This window comes from Carassius auratus, unplaced genomic scaffold (genome assembly GCF_003368295.1).
Source record: "Carassius auratus strain Wakin unplaced genomic scaffold, ASM336829v1 scaf_tig00040578, whole genome shotgun sequence".
Lineage (NCBI taxonomy): Eukaryota > Metazoa > Chordata > Actinopteri > Cypriniformes > Cyprinidae > Carassius > Carassius auratus.
The window spans coordinates 1-12,021 of NW_020526600.1; the positions used below are offsets into that span (position 1 = coordinate 1).

At 36.5% G+C, this 12,021-nt stretch overlaps 1 protein-coding gene across 1 annotated transcript; it reads left to right on the forward strand.

Moving 5' to 3' along the window:
* Positions 1–114: 114 nt before the first annotated feature.
* LOC113084787 (myb/SANT-like DNA-binding domain-containing protein 4) lies at positions 115–3,697 on the forward strand. Its single transcript, XM_026254958.1, has 3 exons — positions 115–195; positions 1,196–1,832; positions 2,427–3,697. The coding sequence occupies exons 2-3, from the start codon at positions 1,353–1,355 to the stop codon at positions 3,156–3,158; spliced, it is 1,212 nt and encodes a 403-aa protein (XP_026110743.1). The 5' UTR covers positions 115–195; positions 1,196–1,352; the 3' UTR covers positions 3,159–3,697.
* Positions 3,698–12,021: the final 8,324 nt, after the last annotated feature.

Sequence of the window (12,021 nt, forward strand, 5' to 3'; positions counted from 1 at the left end):
ACCAGACGCACCGGAATCAGGAAGAATGGTGCCGTGGGCGGGGCTGACCAGTGAGCGCGTGATCTGATTGGCTAATGGAGAGGGCGGCGACGTTCTTTGACCAATCGCGCTGGAGAGTCGCGTTGTCGGAAGTGTTTGGTTGTGGAGGCGGAGCGCTACGCGTGGGGATGTTGTTGTTGATGCTTTTCTCCACCGGTGAGTGTTTGAATAAATAAATAAAATACCTAAGGCGTTTGTTTTATGTTTTATAATGAGCATTATGTGTGCAAACCACCATTGTGTTGTTGCCTATAGAAGCCCTTTTTTCTTGGTGACATGGTAATAAGTGAACTGCAGAAACACAGCAGAACTGATGTGTTTATGTTTTAGTTGAATGATAATATCACTCAATGCGATGGAATATTGATAATCATACTGTATTTGGATATACTTGACAAAATATTTCCTGCAACTACAGTTTCTAGAAGAAAAAAAAACATATATACTACAGTTATTCCCTTGAATAAAAATGAACTGTGGTTGTATTATTTGTAATAAAGTACTGCATGATGATTATGCAATCATCTCATGATATGAAGCTTTCAGACTCTTTTTCTTTTTAAGTTATTTTTATATTTTTTTAGGACAGTGGGGGCTGATACCACAGTTTTACCATATTAACTGTGTATTTTTATAGCTATAGTATTTTGGGGAAAAAAACTTAGTACATAATATACACTACCATTCAAACGTTTGCACTCAATAGATAATATTTTGTACAGTATATTATATATTTCTTTATTAATTTTTTATAAAAACAATACTTTTATTCATTAAGGAGGACACATTAAATTGCTAAGAATTATTATTATTATTGATTTCCTTTTAGTTCTAGCATAGAGTTAGGTTAGGGAATAATGATGCTGAAAATTCAGCTTGTACCACAGGAATGAATTGCATTTTAAAATATATTTCAAGAGGAATAATATTTAACTTTATACTGTATAAATGCAGCTTTGGTGCTCAGAAGAGACTTTAAGAAGCATCTTTTGAATGCTGATGTATGTTGTATAAATGTATGCAATATATATTTTAACTTTCTGGTTCTATTCATTGATGATTTGTGCACAGAAAAAAATATACAAATATGTCCGATTTTTTTATGTAACATACATGTATCGTGTGTAACTAAAACAGTGTTTTTGTTTTGTTGTAGGACATCAGATGGTCAGATCCTGCTGTCGCTTTCTATGCGACCTGCTGACAGTTCGACCTTTGACCTTAGAACTGTGCTACAGCACTAAACTGAACGTGAAAAATGTGTCTGGAATGAGAGATTTTGTTTAGCGTCCAGTCATTTCTCAGTACCCAGCATGGACTTCCTGCAGATGAAGCACCTGAAGAGGAAGAGGAAGAGTAACTACAGCGTGAAGGAAACTCAGACTCTGATCCGCGAGATCCACAAGCGACGTGAGATCTTGTTCTCCCGCCAGCAGAACATGGCCATCAACGAGCTGAAGCGGCGAGCGTGGGAGGAGGTGGCTGACAGCGTGAACGCTCTCGGCGAGGGCGAGCTGCGCACGGCGGCCGAGGTCAAGCGGCGATATCTGGACTGGCGCGCGTTGATGAAACGAAAGCAGCTTCAGGCTGAGTTGGCGTCGGGATTGAAGCAGGAGTTTGAGCCTTCGTCTCCTGATAACGACGTGTCTCTAGGTGGCTGCGACCAGTCGCTGGACCTCAGTGGGTTTTCCAAAGACTCGTCGTGCGACTGGCAGGACCTGACGGACCTCGGGGAGCCCAGCACACACACATCTGGAGTCAAAACAGAGGACGATGAGGCCAGCAGCTATAGAGTATGTACTAGACACAGACACTACATTAATCAGATTGTCTCCTACTTCGGTTGAAGTAATCCTCAGACATGGTGGGCACAAGATTTTAAGCATTCTGCAGCTTTGAATACTGAAATAAATTGCATTAAAAAATATATTCAAATAGAAAACAGTTTTTTTTTAAACTGTAATACTATTTTACAACATGCATCAGCTTTAATGCACTTATAAAAAAATAAAAAAGGAGTCAAATTTCATGTCAAAAATCTTACATAAGCACACTTCACTAAATCTGGAATTTTCTCTAGCTGTTTGCATGCAGTAGTAAAACTCTCATAGATGCAGAAGAAAACATCTGGCTCATGTTTGCATTTTCTTCTGTCACTGACCATACTGTACGTCTAACACTTAAAATCAGGATTAGGCATAAAGCAATGTCTTGCATGTAAAAACTGGCTGAGAATTTAACATAATGAGACAGGAATCATGTTTTCGTGTTAGCAAAATTGCTACAAAATGCATCATATTTTATAGAGAAACTCCACCTATGCCATATGTGTGCTTGGTCTCATAATTGCTGCTGACTTTGTGTGTCTAATTGTAAATTATCTCTAGTTGGAGGCGGAGATTGGAGATGGTGGTGAGGAGGACGATGAAGACTGTTTTACCTCCATCCTCCCTGATATGGACCGCGAGGGCCGAGTTCCCGAGGTCTTTGCTCACATTGATGAATTCGGCGTGCTGAGCTCCACAAAGCCTGCGTTGGGCTCGGTGGCGACTCTGTTGGGAGCCGGGGGCTCGTACGGGATGGGCATAGCTGGATTGGAGAACACAGGTGTGCTGGTGGCGCTGGAGAGGCAGAGACTTGACTTGGAGAAACACCGATTACAGGTGGAGTCCGAACGGCTGCAGGTGGAGAAAGAGCGCCTCCTGGTGGAGAAGGAGCGGTTGAGGCAGGGCGAGGTGGAGAGAGAGCGGCTGCAGCTGGAGAAGGAGCGTCTGCAGGTGGAGCGAGAACGATTGCGACTGCTGCTGGAACAGAACACGCCCCTCCAGCAGAGCCCCGCCCCCTCTATGTATGTAGCCACGCCCACCACGTCGTCCTCTGCCCCCTCGTCATCCTCATTGGATGGCGAGAAGGACAGGAAGCTGGTTTGGCCGATGATGATGGATTTGGAGGCGGAGAAGCTGAAGTTAGAGAAAGAGCGCCTCCTGCTGGAGAAAGAGAGACTGCAGTTCTTCAAGTTTGAGTCGGGAAGACTGCACATTGAGAAAGAGCGCCTTCAGGTGGAGAAAGAGAGACTGCAGCTTCACAAAGATGGACAACAGATGGCGCTGCACTCCTGAAACACCGTAGATAGATACAACTGGGTAGGAAAAAAATAGTTACCGTAGTTATCTATTCATTTCTATGGGGAAAAAAATTAAAATGTGTGTCTCTTGCACATTAATTAAAGCCAAAAATCCTATTTTTTTTTTTTTTTTTTGCCAGAATTTGAAAATGAAAGAAGTCAAGCGATGAATGTGAGTTTATAGACAAGATGCTAAAAGATGCACATGGACTCACTTTTGAACATATGCAGCAGTAGACTGTTTTTTAAATATAAATATGAAATATGATGAATGTCAGAAAATACCTCATTGCACAGAAAAACAGAAGAAACTTTTCTTTTATCGTCTTTTATCATCTTGTTGCTGAAGTGCTTTTGAACTAAAAAATAAAAATCTGTATTTTTAACATTAATTGACTAAATGTTTTTTTTTTATACGTTTTTAATGAAAAACTTAAATGTAAATTAGGAATGTTGTCTTGCCAACTTATAAGTTTAAGTACTAAAAGAAAATATTTGATATTTAAAAAATAAATATAAAAAAAACAAAGAAAAAACAACAAACAAATTAAAACTAAAATTAAAAAAATAAATAAATAAATAAAACTATAAGTACTTTAATAGTATTGCTATAATTGTATAAATATTTATTTTAATAGTATATAATAAAACTAAAATTACACAGCTCGTGTTATAGCTTATTTTATTCAATTGACTGAAAAAAGAAAACTGTCCCGATGTTTTGCTTTATTTGAAGTGCAAAAATCAACACACTTTTTTTTTTGGTGCTTTCCTTTCTAAAAATAGCCAAACTTTAATATAGCATTTAATTCTTTTATTTTTCACTACAGAAATGAGTAGATATGTATGGAAAACAACACACAATGTACAAGAGTATTGATATCTTGTAGCAATTTATGCAGAAGTATCTAAACGTAATTTTCCTATATTATACAAGTACAGATGCTCCTGATTAACTTTTTACAAGATGTTATGTACTTTGTTACCACACTGTGTTTAAGAGCTGGATTGTGTAAGGGCTCTATGGACGGGGACCAAATCTGAGGCCTAATTTATATGGAATCATGATTTATATGTTTGTATGTACAAAACAAAATGTGTTATATAAGTGAGGCCTGGTTTTATTTTGAAGTAATCAGGTTTTCTCTGGTCTTGATGTCAATAATTGAATAAGCTGACGAAAACACAGATAAATGTGTTTGTAAAACTATAGGTGCTTGGATTGAGTTTTGCTCATTCACACTCACAGACATGAATGTGAACAGTCAAAGCAAAATTTCATATTTTTTATGAGATATATTTTCATTTCACCCTAAAATCAAGAAAAAAAAAAAGAGTATTAGCCATATTTTGGGATCATTAGAGGAATAGTTCACCCAAACAATGAAAAGTCGCTGAAAATGGACTTGTATGTGAATTTGTTTCTCCATCAGATTTGGAGAAATGTGGCAATCTATCACTTGCTCAGCAATGGATCCCCTGCAGTGAATGGGTGCCGTCAACAAAATTTTATCAATATTCCATATGATAAAAAGTAACTATTGCACTATTCCTTTAACTGATGAAACGGAGGGGTGTGGATTATTGTGATGTCTTTATCAGCTGTTTGGACTCTTATTCTGACGGCACCCATTCACTGCACAGCATCCATTGATGAGACACTGATGCAATGCTACATTTCTACAAATCTGATGAAGAAACAAACTCAGCTAAATCTAGGATGTCCTGAGGTGAGCAAATGTTCAGATAAATGTAATAAAGGTGTTATTTTCTGTAGTGTGTCTGGACATCTTCGTACTTTTTTCTTTTGATTTTGAGGTGAAACGTTCTATACAGGTTCAGTGAGATTTCCTCAAAAAGGCCTGCTTAAGTGCTCAAGAATGTGTGTGTGTGTGTGTGTGTGTGTGTTCTCGTATGATAGTTGTTTTCAGGTCTTGATAATTCTGAACTGTAGTCGATGAGTGCTGATTGGTTTACATGTTTCTTTAGTCATGTAATTCCTTGTTAAATATATGCATCTTATCCAAAGTGACACTCATTGCATTGAAGGTTTAAGTTTTTTATCATTTCGTGATCCCATACTTTGGGAGTTTCATTCGAGAGCCTGTGGCTCTTTGCAGTGTATATTTATTTTGCCAAGTAGAGGTTCAGTTCTGGGCCGTCTCTTAATCTGCGATCGCCATACTGAACTTTAGAAGAAAATATGGTGTAAAAAAGACTGGTGAACCCATTTATCAGCTAGCTAGACCTTTGCAAGCATACTTTCCATTTAATTTAATCATCTGGATTCAGTCCAATTTATTTTGCAATTTACTTGAATTGCATGTGAAACTTGATCAGTTTTTTTTCTTTTCATAAAATGTTTTGTAACATGCAGACATTGAACAAAATGCTAAATCAAACAGCTTATACATTTATTCTTTATGACAGTAGAAATATAGCAGTTCTTGATAGCTCACTCAAGATTTCATCATTTTTGTCCAGTAGTAAAGGACACAGTTCAGGTTTAACCCAGCAATCACTTTATTTGTATGGGTTTGCAGCAGAAACACTCTTTACAGTTCAGTTCAGCTTCTTTCTGCATTTCTCTAATCAAGTGGAAAACCAAAGCTGTTTGGTGCCATGTTTAGTTTTTTCCTTGGATCTCCAGTGAATATGATTTCACGCTCAGATGAAGGTTGTGTAATTTAAAGATAAAAGGTTTTATGGGTGTTTAGTTTTTGTGAGCTGGTGCTGTCGGTGTTGATGCACTCAATCAGAAAGGTTTTGTTATTGAACTGTACGTGCAATATGGTGAATAAATGGTGTGCGTGTATGTTTGTGTGTGTGTGTTTTAAATGTATGTTCCTGATGTGACAAAGCACAAAACAGAAATAGAATTTAAAGAATTGATATAAACCCAGCTTTCATGTGTCCCATTTGTTTTCTGCTGAAACAGTACTTTGTAGATATTTCTAAACCAGTCGTTATTGCAGTTTAATTTCAATAAATGGTGTGGGAAGGACATTTTCATGATAGTTTCATAGTAAGGAACAGAAAATTGGCTTATATTTTCTCTTCTATGCTCACCAAGGCTCCAGTAATATTGTGAAATATTGTTACAATTTCAAATAACTGTTTTCCATTTAAATATATTGTAATATGTCATTTATTCTTGTGATTCAGAGCTGAATTTTCACCATCATTACATGATGAAATGGGAAGTAGTGAAGGCTCTGATCTATTGTTTTTGCAGTTTAATGTTAATAAATGGTCTTTTTGGACCATTTTTGTCGTAGTTTCATAATACAACGAATGCTCATATTTGTAATCATCAATGAAAATTGGCTTATATTGTCTATTTGAACTTAGAGAAACATTTTGACACAATATGAAACGCTTTCAGATGAAATGACTATTTTGTAAGTGACGTAATCATTTAGAAATGATCCCTAAGGTGAAGTCAGGAAGTGTTTCTCATAGAAATGTCATCTGGTTTGTAATATTCTGGTCAGATCCGTCACTACGTTGCTTGCTCTGATATCGCTATGATTCAGCTCTTGAAGCTGACGAATGTCTGTATTTCTAACAGAAGTATTTGTGTTCATCCAAATAATGCCTGTGGGACTGAAACCGAGCAGTCTGGGAGAAGGAGATATAATGCTTTGAAGATACCTTTTTGTGATGCACTTGGTGTTTACGTGGTCTCCCTTCTTGGAAAAAAGAAGTTAGACCATCTTGGACCAGCAACAAGCCAGTTGGAGATTCAAGTTTGAGATATACAAGGTGTTTTTGGAGGATGAGGTATGTTCAAAAAGCTAATGAGCCAAAGGTGAAGTGTTGGGTTGGTGGAGATGCACATATTATATAGTGCTTTTAACAATACAGATTGTGCCAAAGCAGCTTTACAACTGGAACATAGTGATTCAATGCAAAAGGACAGTAGTAAACACTCAATTTTCAGTTAAAAGCAGTTCATCATTGAATTCAGTGATTTCATCGTCCAGCTCAGTTCAGTTTAAATAGTATCTGTGCAATCAAGTTGACGATATCGCTGGATATTAAGTGTCCCCCAACTAAGCAAACCAGAGAAAAAACCTTGGGAGAAACCAGGCTCAATTTGGGGGCCAGTTCTCCTCCGGAGTCGCTAAACGATTCAGGGCTTTATAAGTAATACGCACAAATTTAAAATCTATACGATGTTTGATAGGGAGCCAGTGCAGTGTTGACCGAACCGGGCTAATATGATCATACTTCCTGTTTCTAGTAAAAACTCTAGCTGCTGCGTTTTGGACTAGCTGAAGTTTGTTTATTAAGTGTGCAGAACAACCACCCAATAAAGCATAGTAATAATCTAACCTTGAGGTCATGAACACATGAATTAATGTTGACGCAATTTAGATATATATATTTTTAGATTGAAAAATGCATTTACAAATGCTAGAAACGTGGCTTTCAAAGGAAAGATTGCTATCAAATATAACACACATAGGTTCCTAACTAATGACGAAGATAGAGCAGGAATCAAGTGTTAGACAGTGTTCTAGGTGATTACATGCAGAGGTTTTAGATCCGATAATAAACACCTCTGCTTTATCAGAATTAAGCAGTAAGAAATTATTCATCATCCAGTTTTGGGAGGTTTAAAAAATAATTCAATAAAAGGGTGCCATTAATTGTGGCCAATGTGTAATAGAGAAAAACATTTATTTCATAATGATATTTCCCCCCGTTTTAAATTCTTATTATCCAATGAAAGGATACATTTTTGTGAATTTTTCAAATAAAACATCAAAAGGATTAACAATGCAGATTAATTTTCACAGCCTCATTTGATCATATTTGCCAAGGGTGCCAATATTTGTGGGTGGCACTGTATGTATATTGTTTGGATTAACTAGACGACTAACGTTAGACAGACATGAATGTTTATGCATAACCGTACTGAAAATAAGTAAATATTGTAGCTGATGCTAAATGTCTAGCTAACAAGCTTGCTGGTGGTAACTTGAGGTAATTTTTATAAATAATGTCCAAATATTTTTATTCAACCACCTATATAGATATATATATAGATTACATCTAGGGACAAAAGAAAGGATGTGATGTTCAGAACATGGTAACTACATAAATTATCAAAGAGGGGAAGAGATGCACCCCGTTTGGCCAGGGGTGTTTTTACACCCCAGACAAGGTGTGAGAAGGAAAAAATTATTATGAAAATATAATTATATTTTCCTTAAAATGTTCTTCCTAACTTCAGGCCTTATTATCATGTCATATATAACTGTGATGTTCTGTAAAACCACAAACTTTAAAACATTTTAAAACAAAAGTCCATATCAAAAACAAAGATATATCTTGACTCCATATAGTGGTTATTTTGGAAAAAATCCCAGGTATTTTGAGCAGTAGGATTATTTAAAAAAAAAGTGCTAATATAAAAATAAATTAGCCTATATAAAATTGCAAACATCTATCTTTCAGTACTTTTTTACTGAAGTACATAAAAAATTGAGTACTTTTGTACTTTCACTTGAGTAAAATTGAAAAAGGAGTACTTTTAATTTTACTGGAGAAATATTTTATTATACGTATCTGTACTTTTACTCAAGTTTATTTATTTAATTTTAACTTTTTATTCATCAAAGAATCCTGAAAAAAGTATCACAGATTCCAAAATAATATTTGGTAGCACAACTATTAATAGTTCTAATAATAAATCATCATATTTTCATGATTTCTAAAGATCATGTGACACTGAAGACTGGAGGAATGATGCTGAAAATACAGCTGCACATCACAGAAATAGATTATATTTTAAAGGATATTAAAATAGAAACCATTATTTTGTATATTTTATTTTGATAATTTAGAATTATTACTGAAATACAACCTTTTTTTTTTGTTTCAAACAGTTCATTGAACAATAATAAATGAAGTACCTGAATCTGACATTGAAGTAAATGTATGATAATTAGTAAAGATGATTAATTTAACGCTGTAAACGCGCGTGTGAGGGGCGGAGACGCGCCGCGGAGCGTCAGACGCGTGTGAGGACCAAACACAGCAGAACTGTAGGAAACTTCACTCCTCTTATTATTTCTCTTTTACTATAGCGATTTATTTTTAGATACGTGTCTTGAGTCTTTCATAGATTTGTAGAGTTATTAGAGTATAGAGTTATTAGAGAAATTGAGTTATTTTTTTACATTCTTTGGTCAAAGTTTTCAGATCGGCACTTCGGAGCCTGTTCGCGACTCGGTTGACTCAGATCGGCACTTCGGAGCCTGTTCGCGACTCGGTTGATTTAGATCGGCACTTCGGAGCCTGTTCGCGACTCGGTTGATTCAGATCGGGACTTCGGAGCCTGTTCGCGACTCGGTTGATTCAGATCGGGACTTCGGAGCCTGTTCGCGACTCGGTTGATTCAGATCGGCACTTCGGAGCCTGTTCGCGACTCGGTTGATTCAGATCGGGACTTCGGAGCCTATTCGCGACTCGGTTGATTCAGATCGGCACTTCGGAGCCTGTTCGCGACTCGGTTGATTCAGATCGGGACTTCGGAGCCTGTTCGTGACTCGGTTGATTCAGATCGCCACTTCGGAGCATGTTCGCGACTCGGTTGATTTAGATCGGGACTTCGGAGCCTGTTCGTGACTCGGTTGATTCAGATCGCCACTTCGGAGCATGTTCGCGACTCGGTTGATTCAGATCGCCACTTCGGAGCCTGTTCGCGACTCGGTTGATTCAGATCGCCACTTCGGAGCCTGTTCGCGACTCGGTTGATTCAGATCGGGACATTGCAGCATGTTTGAGATTTTTTTAAATTCAGATCTGAACATCGAAGCAGGAAGTGTTTGTCAAACAGTTAATTGGTGATAAATGAATATTTGGACTTGAGGCTTTTTTTACCTGTTGATTCAGCATGTACATGGACCCACACACAAAGATGGACACACTCTAGACTTAATCATCAGTAGAGCTCTATACTTTTCATCCATTGTTATTAAGGACGTTATTCATAACCGTACTGAAAATAAGTATATATTTTTAGCTGATGCTAACTGTCTAGCTAACAAGCTCGCTGGTGCTAACCTGAGGTAATTTTTTATAAATAATGTCCAAATATTTTTATTCAACCACCTATATATATATCTTAAAATCTTAAAATCTTCAGGCCTTATTATCATGTCATATATGACTGTGATGTTCTGTAAAACCACAAACTTTAACATACTTTGTTCTTACTGGTGAAAATCATATGGTCATCTCTGTTTTCTCTCAAGTACATCACAGTGTAAGCTTCACAGTGAACATTAATCTCGTCAGCGTAGTCCATATATAGTCCAACAACAAAGATATATCTTGACTCCATATAGTGTTTATTTTGGGAAAAAAAACCCAGGTATTTTGAGCAGTAGGATTATAAAAAATAAAAAGAATGTGCTAATATAAAATTAAATTAGCCTATATAAAATTGCAAACATCTATCTCTCAGTACTTTTTTACTGAAGTACCTACATAAAAAAATTGAGTACTTTTGCACTTTCACTTGAGTAAAATTGAAAAAGGAGTACTTTTACTTTTACCTGAGTAATATTTTATTATACATATCTGTACTTTTACTCAAGTACTTGATTTGTGTAGTTCGTCCACCACTGGTTTTCAAACATGGTAGATGGTTTCTAGGTGGTCTCTAAGTTAGTAGACTATCTTGGACCAGCAACAAGCCAACTGGTTAAACCAGGTGTTTTTGGAGATTGAGACTGAATTATTTACTTATAGCTGACCTTGAAAATGTATTGCTTTATTTGTTTCTGAGTAACTTGTAACGAAATTTGTAGGTATATGTTGCAGTAGTGTTTAACTAGCTTTAAAGTACCAGTTTACCCAAATACCTCATTGCTTGGTAGATAGTTACTACCTAGTCATTGGCTGGGCAAAGTTAGTAGACCATCTTAGCAACAAGCCAGTTGATTTATACCAGTTTAAGATATATGGGGTAATTTTTTTGAGAATGAGTTTGAATGGTTCATGGTTGAATGGCTGACTGCATATTAATCTGGTCTTGGAGAAAGTATTTCACCATAACAAAAATTCACAGAATAAAGAAAGTCATATAGGTTTGGAAAGACAATGAAGTTTAGAAAATCACTATTTTTGGTTTCTAGCTGGTCTAGACCATTCATTGGCCTGTCAAACCATCTTAGACCAGCAACAAGCTAGCTGGTTACACCGGTTTGAGATATTCAAGGTGTTTTAAGAGAATAACAAATGCTGAGTCAATGTTGATGTGTCAGGTTTGTTGAGTTGCGCAAACACACATCAATTATTTGAAATTACAAATGAGTCACAGTGTTTCTACATTTTGGGGATATCAGCCTACAAATTACAAATTTACTTAAGGCCGACTCTGCTATTAATCTGGTTTAGGAGATAGTTTTTAGTTAGTGATACAACAAAATTATTTTTCACCAACAGTTTTCATTTAGCTGAACCAAGTAACTAATTTAATTGGGCTAATTGAACCCAAGTTCTTTGGCCTCTCCATATTTCAGTTGGTCAAACATTTCACAATTGTAACATCGTTTTTGGTCATCATTTCTGACATTTATAGATGTTAACAGACACTGGGAAGCATCATAGAAGTACTAACTATAGTAATTTCAGCCCTCTAAAACTATTTTGATCTCAACATATTAAAAATAATGCACAACTTGTTGCAGTAGTGTGAACAATGTCCCTATATTTTTATTGTCTACTTTTTCGTGTTCCACAGATGAATAAATCATTTTTGGCTGAGCCGTCCCTTTAAAGAGCTTTAAAGAGCAACTCCATTAATGACTTAATGGTCATACTTCATTCATATTGTCTCA

Excerpts from the sequence above, each read along its gene's own strand:
- LOC113084787 (XM_026254958.1), top strand. The coding sequence starts at position 1,353 with ATGGACTTCCTGCAGATGAAGCACCTGAAGAGGAAGAGGAAGAGTAAC. Across the intron at positions 1,833-2,426 it reads ATGAGGCCAGCAGCTATAGA|TTGGAGGCGGAGATTGGAGA; the intron begins GTATGTACTAGA and ends AATTATCTCTAG.